General features: G+C 35.9%; 1 protein-coding gene across 2 annotated transcripts; it reads left to right on the forward strand.

The window, feature by feature from the left end:
* The first annotated feature begins 80 nt into the window (after positions 1–80).
* Positions 81–20,578, forward strand: LOC109041723 (uncharacterized). 2 transcript variants are annotated; one of them, XM_019058145.2, is made up of 13 exons: positions 82–239; positions 3,402–4,010; positions 4,691–4,817; positions 6,808–6,962; positions 8,103–8,205; positions 9,052–9,231; positions 12,215–12,268; positions 13,982–14,130; positions 15,650–15,761; positions 16,827–17,003; positions 17,869–17,973; positions 18,591–18,731; positions 20,461–20,578. In XM_019058145.2, exons 2-13 carry the CDS (start codon positions 3,403–3,405, stop codon positions 20,539–20,541), a joined length of 1,992 nt encoding a protein of 663 aa, XP_018913690.2. In that variant the 5' UTR covers positions 82–239; position 3,402; the 3' UTR covers positions 20,542–20,578. The 2 variants fall into 2 exon arrangements, with proteins under 2 accessions (XP_072157545.1, XP_018913690.2); XM_072301444.1 differs by lacking the exon at positions 12,215–12,268 and having other exon boundaries at positions 81–239.
* Positions 20,579–21,298: the final 720 nt, after the last annotated feature.

The raw sequence follows: 21,298 nt of genomic DNA on the forward strand, positions 1-21,298 counted from the left end.
GATTGGTGAGATGCGCCTGCGCCGTTGTTGTTGTTATATCTTTCTCTTATCAGTTACTTGTCAGCTTTTCAAGTTCAACCCTTGCTTTCAACAATGCTTTCACTCAACCCTCGCTGCCGGCTCTCTAATGTAATGTTGTCAGTCCTCCTCAGTTCTGATGGTTGGAGATACCTGATCAAAGGAAGAATAAACACGAAGTCCATGCTCCGACCTTCCGGCGTGACGGCTTAGGAATAAAGGTGAGATTCACTTCAGGCACTTGCAATGTCCAAGCATTACAGGCCCAGCCATTTTCAAAATGCAATATGTCATCTCTTTCTCAGCTTACTCAGGCTTGCTTAGTGGAGATAAGTGATACCTGTTGCTTTGATTCAGATAGATAATTTTTTCATCAGGCTTTTCTCACTGCTCAGTTGACTTTGAACATATGTTATGTTACTAATTCTATTGCTCCTGTAAGATTGACGGAACAAACTAGTCATTGGAATTTTCTGTTTATTGACTGAACAAGACTAGGGCCCTATGGAGTAATGTGACCTATCAGTTTTGTTGATTCCTGGTGACACGCTCTGTTGTTTGTGCCACTATGTAGGGATCTAGAAACACAGTGCGTACTCGCATCCCCTTTCTTATGGTAGGAAACAATAGAATCTCCCAGCCAGCAAATGAGAGTCTCGAATGGTGGACTAGTCGCAACGGAGCATGAAATGGACTAGCCCCATCGCGCAGAGCATGATAGGAGAATATGAATCTCATGCAGTCATAAGAACATTAAGTTTTCCCACTGTTTAAGATCTTCACTTCAAGCTCAATTATTTCATCAAGGAAAATTAATATTCAGATGAAAGTTTTAGAACACATACTTTATCAAGCTGCTAATACATTTCATCCATATAAACTTTTCTTTTCTATTCTCGCATAGTGACCTTGCGCGCAGAAGGACAGGATTTCCCCGTGAGAATACATGGCGATTGGAATTCGCACTACGTGCGATTAGTCCACGGCTGTATTGTGCGAGTACCCACCTTGCTTCTAGATCCCTACCTCTATGGAGTTGGATAATCAACTGGTTCCAAGGTGCTCCTAGCTTGACAGTTTTCAATAATCAGCCACATTACTCCAGATCACCTTTATTTTCTTTTGTGCAGTTGACACAAAATTTCAATAATCAGCCCGCAGAACTGGGTTTACTAAGAATGAGGGAGCTCTCGGGACTGTAGCTGCAGGTAATCAGACTTAGCAGCTGCTGTGCTGCCATCGTTTACAGGCACCGACAGCAGATACCTTCCGCTGACAGCTTAATGCCCAGAGCTGTCATATAGGCATGACAGTCAAAAGTAACGAACTGCCAACTTACACGGGTTCTACATTAAATTGATGTTGCCGAAATCAAAATATGTACTCTGATTTTTCTTGGAAACACGTTTGAATTTTGAAAACCATAGAATTTTTATTTGGTCAAGATGGAAATAATCCATAGAGAAGAAAAAGGAGGTGTTTGCATCTTGAGGACTGTTTACCCTGTGACGTAGGTTGGTACAACCTGGTCAGCAAAATCTAGGATTTGAAGTATGAAAAAGGGACCATAACGTCCAATTTTTTTTGCTTAAATTAACTCATGATATAATTTCAAACACTTTATATAGAATGACTTTTTTCCATTATCTACACCATTTCCAAGAAAATCGATGATAAATGTCGCCGTACCAACCTAAATCATCGAAAAAGTCCAAGATGCCCGTATTGCAAACACCTCCTTATATTTCTCTATGGAAATAATCAGTATATGATTAAAAATTATCGTGGAGTCAAAACCTTAAATACATTAAGTCGGCAAATTAGCTGTGCACGGCCATTGAAAACACCTGCCAAAAACTTCTATAGGGTTTCTCAGCTACAAGCTAAAGAAATTTTCTCATGAAAACGGGGATATCATGACATTTAAGAATCAAGAAAAAGACATAGTGTGCTGAAAATAATTTTTTTTTTTTGTCATCTGGCCCTCAATTTTTATCTGGTATAACTAAGTATTTCCACCTCAGCTGCTCCAGGAAGTATTGTTTTTGGTACAAGATTTTGAAGATTACAGATCTTGCACATGAGATGAGATCCATCTTAAAAATAAGCCTTAAAAAATGCATTTTCTAAATGCTGTGGACTTTGAAAAGTGTATTGCAGTAGCCTGTCGCTTCTCTTTGGATGTTTCAGGAAGGATATTAATGTCTGAAGTTGCAAAATGTGTCTCTCTGATCGTGACATGGCAAATCTCCCCTCATGTCTTAATTTTCTACAAGGAACCAAACCATCAGTTCTGCTGGAAATTTTTCACTCATTCAAAAGAATTTACAGAAGAATTCCAGGAATTATTATAGTCTGTTACTTGTATAGAAATTACAATATAATTAGAAAATTTTAAATGTTGCAATGGAGATAAGCATCTTTCATCTTCAGCCATCAATATATTCAGGGGCTATTGTATTGTAAAACACAAAGGACACAAATGTACTTAAATGCATTTTTCAATTTGTTTTTTTTTTTAGAGTGACCTAAAATATCCATGAAAGTCAGACTTAAAGGTATAAGGGAACCACAGTTCACAGCAAATCCACCAGTGAAATATATATGGCATCACAAAGTGATATGGTCACCTTCCGGCTAAAGTATCATAAGCACCATGCTAGGTTTAAAAACTGCCACTGCCATTTTATTTTTTTACAGAGAAATCGTTCGACGAAGCTGTCCAAAAATGTCACTGAATTTTCTTTGTACTGCCAATAAAATTCAGTGAAATTTTCAAACAGATTCAACCAACATTTTCTCTGTAAAAAAATAAAATGGCAGCGGAAATTTTTAAATGTCCCTAGGCGCTTGTGATACTTTGGCTGAAAGGTGACGATATCTTAAGGGTGTTTAAAGCATCTACCAGCATTTTTTCCTAAAAGTATTGAGATGCCCTTGATTGTCTACATATTTTCAATCAAAAGCCCTAGATTAAATTTATCATAGTCCTTCAATTTTTTTTAGTCTTGGCTTTATGCAAGCTCTGAGAATGCTCAGGCAATTTCATCCCTCTACACCTCCTCAGTTCATGTGTAATTTTGTTTGTATCCAATTTCTTAATTGACTTGAAAGTTTGAAGAGAAAAACAGATGTGAGACAGAGAATGAAAAGCTTGAGTTTGTCCACTGAATTGCATGCGTTTAAAAGATGAAAAATATCTCGTAACTTTTTAGCCAAAATAGCGACTATGTAAGCTTGCTGCTTAATAAGATATTTCCCCCAAATCCCCCCCCCCTTTCTGTCAGTTATCCATTAACAAACATCTCCCTAGTAGTGAGAGGTCTCTCCGTAATGTGTTTCCTCTCAACCGATTTTCAGACAAAACTTTTTCTTTATTTCAGGATGATAGACTCTGCATACGAGAAAACTTTAAAAAACTGGCTTGGAAAAGTGGAAACTATGGACAGCAAAGTGAATAAAAAAACCTCTCGCGAGCACAAGAGAACCCTCCATAATAGTAGCGGCAGTATGGACGATTTGAATAAAAATTTCAGCCGTCAGAACAAACCCTTCCCCAAGAGTCAAGTTTCAATGAATCCTCATTCTAAATACCCACCACATCCCAAGGCAAATAATCACACTTCTTGTGATGTGCGGGATACCTTAGAAAAATTATACAATAAGCATTCACACAATATTAACAGTAAATTGAACACAATAATGCAAAAAGTCAACAACTTTTCCAGTGAAGTCGAAAAATTAAAAGAACAGAACAAAGAATTGCACCAAAGAAATGTAATTTTGATGCAACTGCTCCAGGAAAAAGAAGGTTTAAAGGGAAAATATTTTGCTACCGAAAAAAACCCTAACTTGAATCAAACTTTTTCACTCTCGCCAACACCAAAAAAGTCCAAGTCACCCAAGAAAATTGCGGATGAAGAAGAGATACTCCTAGATGATCCTACAGCCAATGAAGATGAAAAGGCAACTACTATAGTCAACTCCATGCGGTTAGTGTCAATGCAGTAATAATTAAGCAGTTGCTAAGCTTGTGTCAAATCTTGAGCCTGTATAAAATTAACATGTAACAGAAAACTTATGTCCAACAAAAATGATTTTATCAGTCAAAAATATCTGATAAAATGATTTTTCTGGTCGTTGAGTAGTTACAGGAAATGAGTAACAGTTGATTGGTTCAAATTCAGTGTAATTTTTTATTTTGATTGTATCATTCCTTTGGTTGGGAGTTCCAACTTTCAGGGTCGTAAGCTCCAAGTTATTCTCCAACTATCGGACACTTCTAAACCACCCATCAGAAAGTTGCTGCGTTTTTTGGAAAGTGACAAATTCATCTTTGTAACATACGTTGAAGATGTAAGCTTTTCTTATTCTGGGTGGATTTTTAGTTAATATTTAAAATTGGAGAAAAAAAAGTGCCGATGATTTCATATGCACGTCTAGGTATAAGGCTGAAAAGTGTTTAGTCCCAGATTTAAGTCATTGTTGATTCTTAACTGCATAGTTTTTTCATTATTACTTCTTTGCTGTATCCATCAATTGCTCTCAATTTTCAAACCATGTAGGTAGGTAGTACACCATTATTTTAAAGAGAATTTTCCAGGTACAGAATATAAACTTTTATGTTAACTTTTCCTCGTTTATTTTTCCCCCTATTTCTTTTTTTTTTCAGTGATCTTGTGAGGAAATGCGCTTCCGCGATAGATTCTCCTGTGTTGTTCAATCTGCAAGAGAATCCTGGGCCTTCAGGAGTAGGTGATCAGACCAGCACGAATGAGTTTTTCATCTCGGAACAAACGGTAAATTGCTTGGTCTCTCTAGCTTTTTTTTCTGGAACTAATAGTGCTCCGCCAAATCAATGCACAATATATTAAACATGTAGCATATTATTAATGGAGATGTTGCATGTGCGAGAAATTTGCGATTTGACCATTGATTCTCATGTAAAAGTTTGCAAGAAACTCGATGGTGCCACTGGTTTTCTCTGAAATCAACTCCCAAGCTCAAAAAACGCTCTCAAGTTGAGGCCAAAATAGAGGGGATACCCCACGCTATCCTAAGAGTCCACGTCTACATCAAGACAAACTCTCCATGCAAAGATAGGAAGCAAATACATTAGCAGTGATGCCGTGTTTTCAGTTTTAAAGTCCCGAAATAAAGTGGCAGCCCTGTCAATGTATCTGCTCCCTATCTTTGCATGGAGAGTTTGTCTTGATGTAGAGGTGGACTCTTAGGATAGCGTAGGATATCCCCTCCATTTTGGTCTCAACTTGATAGCTTTTTTGAACTTGGGAGTCAATTTCAGAGAAAACCAGTGTCACCATCGTGTTTCTCGCGAACTTTTACATAAGAATCAACAGTCTAATCGCAAATTCCTCACACATGCAACATCTCCATTGATGATAACTAGGTTCAAGAAATGTATTAAAATCACCAATGGAACGTTGTCACCAGACATTTCTACGGCTCCATATAAAGGTGCTCAATAAGCTGAGTTCATCACTTCTCTAAAGTAAGGACGCATCTCTATTTCCATATGAGCCCCGGAAAGTGCAGAGTTATACGGAGAATAGGGTTCACCAAGAGATCAAAGTACACTCTTACATCAGAGAAGCAACAAGTTGAGAAATGAGTGAGACATTTTTTCTGGTCTGGGTTTGAGGAAAACAGAATAAAGGTCTAATGGAGTTACTGCCTTTACTTTATGAAGTCACAGGGTGTCATTTCTTATGTAAACACATGTACTTTAGCAGATTAGATCATTCTATTATAACTTTTCAAATAATTTAGAAACCAGGAATATTCATGTACTCAGTTTACTCAAAGGTTTCCATTTATGAATGCAATTAATCAAATTTTAAACATTTACAATTTCTACCTTCAAATATTCTCATTCTAAAAATTGCGTCAGCCAGCAAGTTGGTCTTGGTCTGAAGTGAACGCTTTTTCCTTTGCTCGAATTTAAGAGGCTCATTAACCCAGTTGCATACGATGATGAATTTTCCTGTCGTGCCCAGAAAGACAACAATGTTCTTCATTAAAAATACTTTGTTGCTCCATGTGAAAAAAAAAATCACTAGGATTCATGCAGATTAGCAATTGAATACTCCAGAATGATATTTAGAATTATGTTAATAGAGCTATGTATCAATGAGCCAGAGAAAACTATTGCTTAGCAACGTAATAAGACGGCGTGACAGACGCAAGTTGTCTCGTCAATGCATGTATGTCCCAGGCGCGCCATAACAAGTATGTTCACCAATACATGCGAATGGGTTAATTGATGTCAGGTGGCTGTATTCCAAAATCACAGATTTCAGTTGCAACGTTTTGAATTCTCTATCCATTGTTCATTTCTGGAAGGAAAATAGGTTAACATTGTGGCTTAAGATTCCAACAGGATGACTTGGGGACAAAAAAATGAAATCAGAGCAAACAAGCTTCGATAATAATTTTGTTCTCCTCCTTAAGATGAAGTATGTATTGAAATTTTGAAGCATTGCAATTAAAATTTAAAGTCCAACAGCATAGTATCATTCAAAATGTCAAATCATTTACACGGATTCAACATTTTTTTAAAAGAACAAGAAAAGAAAACATTAAGAAAAGATTAACAGTTTCCAAAGTGACTCCTCAGAAATACTTACAATTCTTTAACTTTCATACCTTTAAGGATTTTGCCAGAAAAAGGAGCAGAAGTCACAGTGTTGAGAAATGAGGAGGTTGGAAAAATTTTATCCAGAATCTTTACAAACCGTAATGTTTTAAAATTCCTTTTTCTTGTTACAGCCAATGTCTGAATATGATCAGCTCCTCAGCCTTGCTGAGGAAAAAATCATTTATGCTAGTGCTGCCTTCAGATGTGATAAATGCCTACAAAACTTTATAGATTGCAACCAAGGAGACGGAGTGATTCTTAAGAATTGCAATCATACATACTGCCAGTTAGTATTTTAAACCATACAAATTTTCCTCTAATCAAATGAAAACACCATCCTGTCTGAAAAGTCAAATGATAGCGAGCTGTAACACAACAGTCCTGAGACAAGAGTTGCTTATCATGGATACATTAGCACTGTTAATACAAAATGGCAGTCTAACAGCCTCACTGCTCTAAATTTTGTTGTAAACAAACTGTCACCATCAAAGAGGGAAAAAATAAATTTCAAGCAGTTAATCCTTTGCACAAATTTTTATTCTCATGTATTGTTACCTTTTCGTATGTTCGACAAATTAACAAGGCAACTGAAGACTTATTTCAGCGGGCAGGTATCATCGAACGGACAGCTGTGATGCCTTTCATCAGAATCTTCATGTAGAATCTTTCTCTGGTCAAAAATTAGATGTTTGTTGAGGTTTTTATAAATGAGCCCAACTTGAAAGAAAATTCCACAGATTACCAAGGAGTTCACCATGAGCTTTTTATTAATTTTTGGTATCGTATTTTTAATGATCCTCTAAGTACAATGGGCTCTCAAAATTGAACCAAAGTTGTGCCAATTTTGAGGAAAGCAGGGCTAAATAGTGACTTTTTTAGCAGTTCAACTCATACTTCCTTGTGGAAACGTTGCAACATCAGGTTGCTGATTGAGAAGAGCTCGCTTTTCATGGCTACTGATAGGAATATGAAACAGTATGCAAGAGAATTGAAGCAAGGAAATGACAGTTGAAGAACCAAAATTCCTATGAATTATAACAGTGTGGGGCGCAGAACTATGTCAACCTCTGAATGAAAACTTGTCTGCTGATTAGACATAGTGGCTGTGCCACATCTCAGCAAGAAAAAGAGTTTAAAAATGCTCCAAAATTAATTATTCAACCCTGCCTCATTAAACTCAGCATAAAGTTAGTTCGATTTTCAAAGCTTACTTTGCCCAGGAGGAATACAAATTTAAAAAGTATGAAATTTCATCGGTGCAAAATCCCCATATTATCTGTGAGTCCGTTTTTTTTGCAGGTCACTACCAGTCTTAGAAGGAAGAACCAAGTGTTTCAATCCATTCATATGGCCTCTTAAATTTCAAACTCCCTTTGCACTTTTAACTCCTTTTCTTATTTTTTGCTCCTTTTTTATCTGTTTCCAGAGGCTGCATCAAGCAACATATACTTGAACATACAGATCTAGGTTCTATTAATTGTCTTCAAGAGGACTGTGAATTTTCAATCTTGGAGAGTGAGATAGAGGCAGTAAGTAATTAATTCTACTTGGCTATTTCTTAATCTTTGTAGCCATCATTTTTCTTTCTTTCTTCCCCCTCCCCCTCCCCCCTTCTGAAATGTTAATCGGTCGCTCTGCTTTTAAATGAGAGGATGATTCAAAGTATTTTAACAAAAATTATCGTAAAAGATGTACCTTTTTAACCAAAGCTCTTGTCAGAGACTGAAGACTAACTGATATCCCATGACATAATTTATACCTGTTAGCATATAGACTTTGCCTAAAGTATAATGCAAGGCAAGCTATCAACGAATCATAGTGTCAAAAGTGTTCATAAATGCGTGACAGTTTTTTTTAGGTACAGAATACCAAAGTGAATACATTTTTTTTTATTTAAACTGAACTGTGTGAATGAAGAGCCATATAACCACTTCAGTGTGTCATTTTTCAATGGCATGTTCAATTTTTCCATCCGAAATGAATTTATAAAAAATCAAAGAATATTTGAATTGAATTTTAATGCCAGGCACAACAGCCTTATCTCTAAGGATGTACATGAAACTCGATCAACCACTTTCTAAGATCCCGTGGCTTTTTAAAATACATTCTTTTCGGGGAAACGCTCTTCATGTGTATTGTTTCATCACCAAAAAATTCTTATTTTGATCTGAAGTATCAAATCTGGGAATATTATCCTTGACTACTCTGTGGGTAGTCTCTCAAAGTATCTGTCTCATCCTCTTGTTTCCCTAGCTGTCTGTGTCTGATTTTGCAGGAAATATTCTCTCTTATTCTCAAGTCATGTACTCAGGAACTAAGCACTGTGACCATTAATAAATCAAATAAAGGAAAAACTTCTTATTCCCTCTTTTCAGCTCATGACTAAGGAGGAATATGAAGTAAGAGACCACCATGCCATCAAAAACATCAAAGCCAGTATGGAAAACCCAATCCAATGTGTTACAAAAGGGTGTGGAAACATTGTTGATGTTGGGAAAAATGTGTTCGACTTTAAATGTCCGCTGTGCAAAAATGTCAATTGTCTAGACTGCAAGGTATGTAATTGTTCAAATATTCAAACTGATTTACCGTTTTTATAGCCCTCTCCATCTTTCGGGGCTCATATGTATTGATATCTGCCTCCAAATAGAAAAGAGAAAGTTGACTCTAATTTTTTAGATGTTTTGCGCAGAGACCATTTGTGACACAAGTCAGCAAGATAGCTTAATCTCTTAGTCTTCATATTTTGAAACAGAATTTTGCAGTTGGAATCCTCACATTTCTGCGGAACCATCCCAAATTTAAGATAGGGTCCAAAATGAATGAAGTTGATAGGATGATTAACTTTCCTCATTGCCATGGATGTCAATTTCTATGTATTTTTGGTTGTAAAATTCAAAAGTGAGTTTTAAAATTCACTCTGATCTTTTGGGAAGCCCCCACCACTATATCCAACCCATACCACTTCAGCCAAAGCTTGTGGGACCAAGATTTTATTTTTCACTACCTGTATCATGTGGCATATTGGTCTCTATGTGCTCACTTTCCGTTGTGAAATCAGAATATTATATTGCACATGGCATCTAATTTCACCTCTGTCCATGATTTTCATCTTGATTGATAAGCACATACCCACAATATAATCAGCAGAAATGACCATCATTCATCAAATAATTTTTTTAAAAAAAACTTTAAAAATATAATAATAAATGTATGTAAAAAAAAATCCTTATCTGCTCCTTACTCTCATAGTCATTTGCTAATTTTTCCTCTCTTGCATTTCAGTTGTTAAAGAAAATGTTTTTTTTAATCCTAAAGGTTTCCCCAAAAATTGGCTCTACAATCAAGTAGCTTTCACTGATCAAGGAGCATGCCAGCTCTATTTTCTGTAAAGATGAGTTAACATAGTTTCTGGCAATTTGAAAAACCTAATAAGTTGGGGAATTCTCAGGGACCTGAAAAGGTCAGTGAATTCATAGGAAAAGTCAGGAAATTCCATGAGTAGCAAGTCAGCTCAGGAACGTCAACAACTTGATTTAATTTGAGAGAACGTAAACAACTTTGGAGTGCCATTTTCCTTAAGGACCCTACAACAAAACGGCCAAATCGGCCTAAACACGGAATCGTACGATTTTCTCAAGGATGATAGAGGGTCTTCCCAGACACTCAAAACTGGTCATATTTTTTGCCTAACCCCCAGGGAAAAGGGGGGAGAGGGGGTCAAAGTCAAAACCTTTAAATTAGCATAACTTCTCAACGGTTTGTCGTAGAAAGATGATCTTGGTGTCAAAATTTCCAGAAAAATGAGAGCTTTCAGAATATATGTATGAAATTAATTAAATTTTAAAATTTGACCCACTTTTGGGGCATTTTACGAGGTCCCCCTTTCGTAAATTTTCGTTTTTTGAGATTTTCGGTTGTTTGGTTCTTACGGATCAAAACAAAAACAATTTTAAATGAAAGTAGAGCGTTTAAGCTTTAAAAGAAGCCCAAGATAATCTTGGGGAAACGATTAGAAGCGGAGTTATGAGTCTTCAAAGTTGACGCGGCGCGCGGGAACCTTGTATGTTCCGAGTCTCAAGGTCACCTGCGCGCCCCGGATTGCCTGCAGGTTGCAAGTTTTTGTGTTTTTATGCTTCTGTAGGTCATTTTTAATGTAAATCATTCAATGAAGATAGTTTAATCAGAATTTTTTAATTTTACGGGAGGAGCGAGAGGGGGCTTAGAGTATCAACCATTATATCCATCATACCTCATTAAACATTTGCTGACGATGACCATTCTGCTCTTATAATTTAGTAGAAACCATGGACCCTCAGTTCAAATATACATATGCTCCATACAGAACTGAACCATTTAGAAATTACAACCCATTGATGCCAAATTTTGGGGTACCCCTAATTTTAAAATTTTTTAATTGAGCTATAAGCTACAGCGCTTGACGGAACTCACTTGGTAAAGCCAAATAGTTTCTCGTAGAAGCAGAGGAGCTTTCAGCTTCAAGACAAGTCTCAGTTATTCGTGAGGGGGCTATTTGAAACGCAGTTAAAGTTTTTTGACGTTAATGTGGTGTACCTCGCCGAAGGCCCATTGTGTAAAATTATAAAATTCTGATTAAACTATCTTCATTGAATGATTTACATTAAAAATGACCTACAGAAGCATAAAAACACAAAAACTTGCAACCTGCAGGCAATCCGGGGCACGCAGGTGACCTTGAGACTCGGAACATACAAGGTTCCCGCGCGCCGCGTCAACTTTGAAGACTCATAACTCCGCTTTTAATCGTTTCCCCAAGATTATCTTGGGCTTCTTTTAAAGCTTAAACGCTCTACTTTCATTTAAAATTGTTTTTGTTTTGATCCGTAAGAACCAAACAACCGAAAATCTCAAAAAACGAAAATTTACGAAAGGGGGACCTCGTAAAATGCCCCAAAAGTGGGTCAAATTTTAAAATTTAATTAATTTCATACATATATTCTGAAAGCTCTCATTTTCCTGGAAATTTTGACACCAAGATCATCTTTCTACGACAAACGGTTGAGAATTTATGCTAATTTAAAGGTTTTGACTTTGACCCCCTCTCCCCCCTTTTCCCTGGGGGTTAGGCAAAAAATATGACCAGTTTTGAGTGTCTGGGAAGACCCTCTATCATCCCTGAGAAAATCGTACGATTCCGTGTTTAGGCCGATTTGGCCGTTTTGTTGTAGGGTCCTTTAAACCTCTAGGCGTGGAAAATTTTATCATTGAATAGCTGGTTTTACAGAAGTTAGTGTTTTTAGAAGAAAAGAAATCTAATTCTAGGTTTTGATGAAAGGCCCGGGAATAAGGAAATTTTGGAGTCAAGGGAAAGCATGGAAACTTGAAAAGTCAAGGAGGGAATAGAAAGGAATCATGGAAACTCAGGTTAAAAAATGAAGGACTGGGAAGTCCCAACCCTAATTTCTTAGTTAAAGTTGAGAGTAAGACTCATTTTATAACTTATCTATTTTGTATATAAAGGAATTTTTTTAATTTGAAATATCCACTCTCTTTCAGAAAATTCATGCTAATGGACTAACTTGTCGGAAACTAGCTGATTTAACCTTCGAAGTAAGTCTTGATCCCGATAGTGATGATTCTGATAGTAGTTATGATTGACTTCCATAAGCCACTATACTTAAAATTAAACCTCCAACAGCACATTTAGCTTTTCAAAGCTCCAAAAACTTTTTTCCCCATTAAACAGTTCCAACAAAACTTCATAATGTTTTTCAAGTTGCTCAGTCTCGTAAACTTTATAATAATACAATAATTATTTATAGGCAAAATAATGTTAGAACAATGATATAGTGCTGGTGGTGAACTAACTTTAATATATTGGAAAATATTTTTTTCTAGTGCTGAAAGTCAACCATTCCGTATGATGTTTTCGAATTTATTAAGTAATAATTGTTATCATAATTTTTTATCTATCTTGTTCATTCTTGTACTTTTTTTAAATCAAATTATTACTCACTCAGTACACTGCTTGTATGCTACTCCTTTTATTATACTTTGTATTCTATTACTTCTACTACTTTCTTATGTTCCTCTATCCATCTGTCCATGATTACATTCCTGTGCATGCCAATTTTCATTACCGCACACTTGATGTAAATGCCAGACACTCTAGAGGAAGTATTTGAAGAATATTTAGAGTGCAATCATACGGAGGCAGTCTTTTCAACTTATTCGTTTCAAACTCTTTTTTGAGGTTTAGGAGCAATCTTGCCCATTTAGCTCAGTTTTCTGAGGCCATTGAAGGAACTCATGGAATCAAATTAAATTTTTTCCTATACATCCCAAGGCATGCAGTGAAAAGATATACACTAGATGTGCAGTTACAGGACTTGCAGTTGTAATTCAAAAAAAGCAAACTTATAATGATATTTCGATGAAAAGAAAGAGCTTTTGGTTATTTTAAAAGTCCAAGGTTTGTTCAACTCAAACAAAAATTTTTGTGACTTCCTGTTAAAAATAGAAGAACTAGAAGCATCTCATTTTAGGTCCTTTAAATAAAAGGAGATAAATATGCACTCATCTATTTATTTTGAGAAAACGAGAAAAAACAGGAAAATTAGGATTGCAGCAATTTTTTAGGGGTGACGTTTGGCAGGATTCTTCATTTTTTGAGGGCCATTGCCGATTTTTTATGGAACATTTGGTTTAATGGCACCTGCAGGTTTAGAACTCTGTCATCAAACAGAACTCTGGACTTGACTTTTGGACTGTAACTGAATTTTAAAAAACACACCAAAAAAAGCGTCATTTCCCTCAAACTGATAAAATCTTATCAAAAATTCATGAAAAAACTGAAGATACTCATAATGTGTGAGGTGCACACACACACACACACACACACATAAGCTTAGTTAAAGGCCAATGGACCGAACAGAAGGTTAGGCGTGTCTAAAGCAGGAGGGTAAATTTAGCTTTATTGGTGCATCAAGACAATCAGAACGTTTGGTATTTTTACGAGAATCTGAATGTTAGAATGGATCAGATGACCCAAAAATTGTGAAAATCGCTCAAAGTAGGTGTTACAGGGCACAACTCTCGGAAATTTTGGGAAGAAGAATGGATTTGACTTAAAAAATAACACAACGTGATTAGAAGTCTGCAGTGTCGCAAATGAAGGTACGTGTTATTCTTTTGTTCTCTCAAACATACATTCACTTAGTTGCCGTTTTAACATTTTGCTGCAAATTATTTTACTCCTCATTCGATTACTATCAGAATGTTGTGCTTCTGTAGAGCTAAAAAATTCAAATTCTGTTATTTCAGGAACAAGTAAGGAATTTTGCCACTTGGGAGTCCTACCACAACGACCCTTTAGTGTTTCACACAAAAGATTTTGAGTGCCAAATCTGTTATGGTCAATATGGGCCTGGAGAAGGTGTTACGCTGAAAGAATGTCTCCATACTTTCTGCAAGTAAGGCACAATTTCATTTCGTTTAAGGTGTACCCAATTGACTATGTAAATGTAACTAAAATACCCTCATAATCAATACGAATGAAAGACATAACAGAAAATGGGACCTTTTGTACAAATTTTAGAAATGAATTCCTTTTACCATCTTGGGCATCATCACAAAGCTTCAAATTTGTTTCATGTTTCTTGACCAAAATGTTATGTAGAACATAACTTGGGCAACGAAGAACAGTCAAGTCAACTTTTGACTGAAATATTAACGTTTTTAGTGTACATTAGCCACAGGAACTTTGAATTCTCCCCTCACAAAAAGAACAAAGTCTATTCGAATCAAATTTTGCACTAAAACAGTTTTGGCTGACTCCTAAATTGAGCAGTGTTTCTTCCTGCATTGTGTTGTTCAAAATGTTAAATATTTTCAATACCTGAGCTAAAGCACTGAGATTGAGGTTGTCATATTTTCATACTGCAGAGACTGTTACGGTAACATTTAATGTGGTGTTTGACTATCATTTACCTTTCTTTTTTAATCGGGGGGAGGGGGGTGTGTTTTATTTAAAGCATAAAAAAATGTTAAATTATATCTGCGTAATATCGTATCGCAGTAATTATTGTGAGGATTGTATTCTTTGTGAAATTTTGATTCCGAAATTTGTATCAGAATTCTTAAATTTTCACCTTTTCTACTGGTGTATTGGAGTCAGTTTTTGCATTTGGTGCAGAGCCAAAAGAATGACAGTGATAGCTGAAAAGTTGCCGGGATAGAAATGGTATAGTTTAATGACAAAACTGGAATGAGAGAAAGAAGATATGAGTGTAATAAATTGAAGTGAAGGAATGTGGAAAGGAAAGAAAACAAAAAAAAATGACTTAATACGTCATAATAAGCGTATCTGCTTATTACAGGGAGACAGTGTTTGCACATGATGTTTTGCTGTAAGGCGCTATTCTAATGTGTGCTACCCATCTTATCTTTGGCTCTATCCTTATTTATTGACGCAGGCCTATCATTCGTCATCATTTTTTTTCTTTCTATCATTCTTCCTGAAAAACTGGGCATAAGAGCTGAACTAGCAGCCAGGGCTACAGGTCTACTAATTCTATAACAGGATTATTTTTGTTCCATTAATTTTTTTTTCTTTCCTCTTATTTATTTTATTTACATTTCTTTGTTAATCATCAACTATCTACAAAACTAGAAAAAGAAAATTAGTGAAAATTTGCTAATGCACGTTTTTATTCAAAACATTAGCATGTAAACAACAAGTTTTTAATTTAGGAATATACTCAACATGAACTGAAAACTGCGGTCTTTATTTGCTGGCAAATCAGTTCTCTCGGACTAATTTGAATCGGAGGAATATTTCCAGAACTGGCATAAAGCACAGATTATTTTTTACAGTATATCTGTGTAATTTTATGATGTTTATAAAAAGTTGTCATCCCCATCTATTTCCTTTTATTTATTTTTTTTTTCAAAATATGTTTTATGCCTATCTACATGAAAAATTTTTTTCAGGGATTGTCTCACAGCATACATTGAAAATGAAGATAGTGCTTCGATCAAATGCCCCTATGCAGATGATAAACACAGTTGTTCATTTAATATACAAGACCGAGAGGTGAAAGCGGTGAGTTAGTCAAATTGAAACACAATTACTTTTAATTCTTTTTTTGGAATCGATTAAAGTGCTGAATGCCAAGGAATGATTCCATTATTGAGCTATGGAATATTTTGGAAGAAAAATGTCTTACGAGTGTCTTTAAACCCCTCCTATCTTCCGCTGAAATGCTGTCAGAGTGTAGACCTAGGCATTTTAAGCCATGAAAAATATAATCAAGCTATCACTCATAACCAAAGTTTGAAAGAAAAAAAAATTAAGTCCAGAAATTACTGTAAGAATCATCTATCAAGCACTCGGCATTTTTTGGCTTAAACCAGTGTATTATAAAGTAGAATTTATAAAGAAACTTCTTTGGAGCACTTCAATTGTAGGGTTAATAGAGCCTCTAATGGGCACCCTTCTTTTTTGGGGCAAATTGCACTTTATTGACTATCATTTTTTCATTAATGAATCAGTTAGAACCGTTGAAAATCAGGTTTAACATCTTGTGGTGCCATTTTGAATTTTGATTGATAAGGACTTCTTAGCACTTTCCATCCCAATCAGATACAACTAACCTAACTAAATGGAGGATACAGCTACAGCTACTTGTGTAATAGATGCTTCGTCTCTTCCATCGAGTTTCCAAGCAAATTCCTAATCTTCTTGATGACTTTTTCACCACAGTCCTATTATGTACGCTATAACATTGCTTGAAATTACGTTTTCCCGGAGACAACGTTTAATTCTTAACGTACCTACTGGCCATTTCTCATTTAAGTGTTGCTCCAAATAACCTTTTTCTGGAAACAACGTTTTACTTTTAATTCCCCTATCTAAAATATTTAATGGAAATCCTTTATTTCAAGCATTTACAAGAGCCTAGAGCCACTTGTTTCACTCACTGATCTCAAAAACTTGCTTCTGGAAATATTTTGAACAAGTTTTTATCTTCCAAAATATCGAAATTGTTGGAATTTTCTAACAAAACATCATACAGTTGAAAAATGCAAGGATGTCGTTACATATTTTGTATCAAACATATCAGATTACGCTACAATATTGTTCAATAATGACAGTCTTTTTTTGCAGCTGCTAACCAAGGAAGCTTTTGAAAAATATGTATCAAGATCAATTAAACTTGCTGAAGGGAGTATGCAAAACACAGTACATTGTTTAACACCGGATTGCGAGTTTTTTCTCACAATCGAGGATATGCCAAATTTCACTTGTGAAAAGTGTCATGAGCTGAACTGTCTTGAATGCAAGGTCAGTAGCTGATAAGATTCATACTTGGATACTTTCAAGACCAATCTCTTATTCTACTTTTCATCTTTAGAGTCTGTGTCCTAATCAAGGGGATCTGCTAGGCCTCTGTTCAATCTAATTTATAAGATGATAGAACGTATTAAAGACTGAAAAATTTAGTTGTGATGCTCTCTCAAAGCCTTTGGCTTTTCTCTGCTGAGAATTATAGTATGGTTTTTTTTTCAATTTTGCTTCTACTTTTGCACTTTAGTGCTTTTTTTTTTTACCTTTGCTTTCACTTCATCACACCTGACTTGAGCTCGCTCCTTAGAGTGCATGCAACGTTTTAATGGAGAAACCAAGGTTGAGGAACCATGTTGTGAGGTATTCCATTGGTTTCTTGACTATTCGCGCACTGAATGATAAGCAATCGAAATAGCAAGAGTAAGTTTGAGAGAGCAACAAGTTAAATGTTTATTTTTGGGAGAGTAAACGTTGAAGCCTTTTGCTTTTTAGTCGTGCAGCGAAGCCGTGTAGACTCTAGGTTTCGCGGACGCTAAAAACTGTTCACACTTTTTGAATTTTAACCCTGAAAACTTTCAAAATGAGAGAGATCTATTTAAGCAAAAATTGAAAAATCACCCTTAGTTCAGAATGCATTTTCAGAATCTATGACTCATAAACAATGCTCATTACATGGTCTTCGTGTGATTTGTGTCTGAGATTAGTGGAGAAGGCAATAATAGCGTATTTCCTTCAGAAAATACACTAAAAATCGAGCTGTATCCTGATAAGTGGGCACTTGGGCAGTCTTTTACAACTTGTAGATATGTAAAGCCTTATAATGATAGTTGATTATATTCATGTTATTGTGAAATGTTTTTAGGCTATTCACACCAACAAAACTTGTCGACAGCACCAAGAGGATTTGTTGGAAAAGTCAGACCCAGAAAAACAAGCTGATATTGCGGCTTCTGAACACGCTCTTGACGTAGGTTCCATTTTTCAGATACGGATCTTCCCTACCTCCCAAACCATATGAAATTCAAAAAAATTATTTAAGGGTATAAAAAGAGAGGAGGTGGGGAAAAAAATATCCTGAAATTTAAATCTGTGCAGCATGCTGTATGAAGGGTAGTGAAAAAACAAGAAACTGGAGAAAATAATAGAATTTTGTAAATTTGAAGTTCATTGGTGTCAAAAGTTTCCATGCAATATTTCAACTCTCAGTGTAACTTTCTCTAATTACAAAGATACTACAGAACTTTCTCACCCTTAATCATTCTCAATGTATTGATTGTGCTGTCTGCAACAAGAGGGGGTTTGAAAAGACACAACTAAAAAAATGTGTGCTGTTGGAAGCTTTCCAAAACCAGAACCCTCGTTATGGTCTATGAACTTGAAAAGGAAGAAAGAAGGACAAACCGACACAATTTGGAGTTCGAATGCATTTTCTTGAATTTTTGGTCAGTTTTCTTTGAGAAAAATTAAACATAATCGAAAATGTGGAATTGTTGCAATGAAGATAAAAATGTTCTGACTTTAGCCATGAGTTAGTATTCTTTACGCTTCTTTCGTGCACCAATCTTATCTCTTGACTTGTTCCAGAATCTGGTGGCTCAAGGTCTGGCGATGATTTGTCCCAATTGTGGTGCTCATGCAATGAAAGCAGAAGGCTGTGATGCAATCGTGTGTCGTTGCAAAACAGAATTATGTTGGGCCACTAAAAAGACACGATGGGGCCCAAGAGTGAGTATTAGTCTACACCAAATTGTAAAAACTACTTTCTAGAGTGTACAGACTTGAAATTTATTTCAAAACTCCTCAGCTTAATTAGTTTTGATGATACATATGATTCCGATTAGGTATATTTGGACGTATTTCTATCAAACGGAACTAAGTGCCAATTTGAGTTCCTTTTGAGGAATTTAGAATCCTGGATAGCGCGTTCTGTCAAACGGACCTAAGCGCCATGGAAAAGCATTGCGAGTATAGGACAGAATAATCCAGACGCCCGATTCCACCGCCAATCCAAGCCCCCCTCTACCTTCCTCACCCTATGGCGCTTAGGTCCGTTTGATAGAAATACGTCCATTTGATTTGTCGTATGTGTAGGCAAGATCTGTAAAATTTTCTAAAACAGAAATTGTGCATCAGTTCGTTAAACCTGTCCTCCTATAGGCTGAAAGTAATTTAAAAAGTTGTTAAATATAATTTTATGTCCTTCCAGAATTTTTTAATTTAAGGCTCTGCTACACCCTAAAGTGTGCACCGATTGACAAAATGTTCGGCATAGAGTCTTTTTTCATCTTGCATCTCCAAATATTGTCGTTTTATTTGTCCTTAAAAGGGGAAAAGAATTAACATGTTGGCTTTGACTAATCCGTAGCTTTTCATTTAGATTCAGATCACATAGAGTTTACAAAATGAGCACATTTTTTTCAAGTTGCACTGTAACCCGAGCACCTACACTTTGCGTTGCAGGATTTACGTAAATTCAATAGCCTTGGAAGTATGTAACACTTGGCCAGATCCAGGTAGGAACGGATAAGGCCCACTCCTCCTTTCATTTCTCAAGAGAAGCCGTCAGAAGGGAGAGTGGCGATGAACACGTTAGATTGATTATGCTAATAGTTAGAATGAGTCGCAGATAGTAGTCGAAACAGTGAAATATATTTCAAAAGACTCATAGAATTAATAACGATACTTTACAGACATGGAATCGGATGAGATCGAAGTGGATGGCATTATGGGGAGGGCCTCTGTTAATAGAAAAACGTTATGCACCCTGTAAAATACACACCAACTCTGAGGACGAATTTCCAGCACAGTTTTTTCACACCGTCATATACCTAGCTAAATGAATCAAAACTAATAGTTGGCTTGATGCTGAGTAGAGGAGGGGGTGAAGCATTGCAGAACCCAGTATCTTGTCCTTCCTAATACTCCTATGATCATACAATGTTATGTGCGGCCAATTATAACAGCATCACTTCGTCAGAAGGAATGCTGTGCTCCTGCTTAGGAAGTTTGTGTGAGGTCATAAGCAGTTCGGTCACTGGGAAGCATATCGATGGCCAAAGTGTGAAACCACGCATCTCCATTGCGGTATCTCAAAATCTCTGTTTATTTTTTTGAAGAGAAACAAGTCAACTCTATAGCTTAAAATTTCAATAGAATATTCTGCCAATAGAGAAGATTAATAAGGCAGTTTTCGAAAGATTAAGTTGAATAGTTTTCCTAAGAAAGAATGAAGTATGACTGCAAGTGTGCAACACCGCAAATAGAGGAAAATTGTTTCGCACTTTAGCTATAGATATTAAAAAAATTTAATCACAAGGTAATTTTGCTATAAAGTTCCAAAAGTCTTTCAGACGTCCTTCAGTTTAATTGATGATAATTTGGAATTTGGATTTTACTTTGATTTTCGAGATTTTTGTCCTTCTGATTCATCTTGATCTCTTTTAAAAACTTTCAGGGTACTGGAGACACTTCAGGAGGATGTCAGTGCAATGTCAACGGGAGACGATGTCATCCAAATTGTCAAAACTGCCATTGAAAATCAAAATATTTCATCAATAAATCACGATATTTTTCATTTTTTAGTCTCTTGATTTATTGCATTTCCTATTACGCTTTAAGTCAGGGTTTTTGCCAAATGGATTGGGATAATGCAATACCTAATCAGTGAAAATTAAGTTTTGTAGATGAACAGTGAAATCAGAAGTCAGAACCCATATTTAATTAGATTTATTAATATTTGCATTATCTTAGGTACCAGTTACATTTCACATGTATAAAAAATATTTTTCAAGTTGATAGTATGAGACGTGCATTATGATTTGGGAGGGGGTATTTTGATCTGTATTTTTCGTTGTCACCTCCTGTTCATAAAATCCGCTATTTGCTGAGATCTAGTTAAATTAAAAGTGGTAATTGAAGACCTTTATAGGGCAAATGACACATATTGTACTTTTTGAGAAAATGCATTTTTTTAATTGCACCATCACATTAGGTACCTATGGGTATTTTTTAGAGTTTAGTGTGGCAAAGGCTACGTATCCTTGAAAATAACCTTATTTTTTTTCCTTTGGGGAAAAATTGAATGGTAGTAAAATACAAGTCTCTCAAAGATTTGCTTCCAGGATCTTTTCGACCTAATTTGCAACTAATCAGAAGTTAAGAAGAATTGAAGTTATTGGAGGGACTTCAAGGACACCTTTGTGTAAAGCATTTAAGGTGATTCGTCAAGCTCAAGTGACGTGGTCGAACTGGCATGCGATATATCGCATCTGTTAGGTAAAAAATCTCGGCAG

The sequence above is a fragment of the Bemisia tabaci genome, chromosome 6 (assembly GCF_918797505.1).
Source record: "Bemisia tabaci chromosome 6, PGI_BMITA_v3".
Classification (NCBI taxonomy): Eukaryota; Metazoa; Arthropoda; class Insecta; order Hemiptera; family Aleyrodidae; genus Bemisia; species Bemisia tabaci.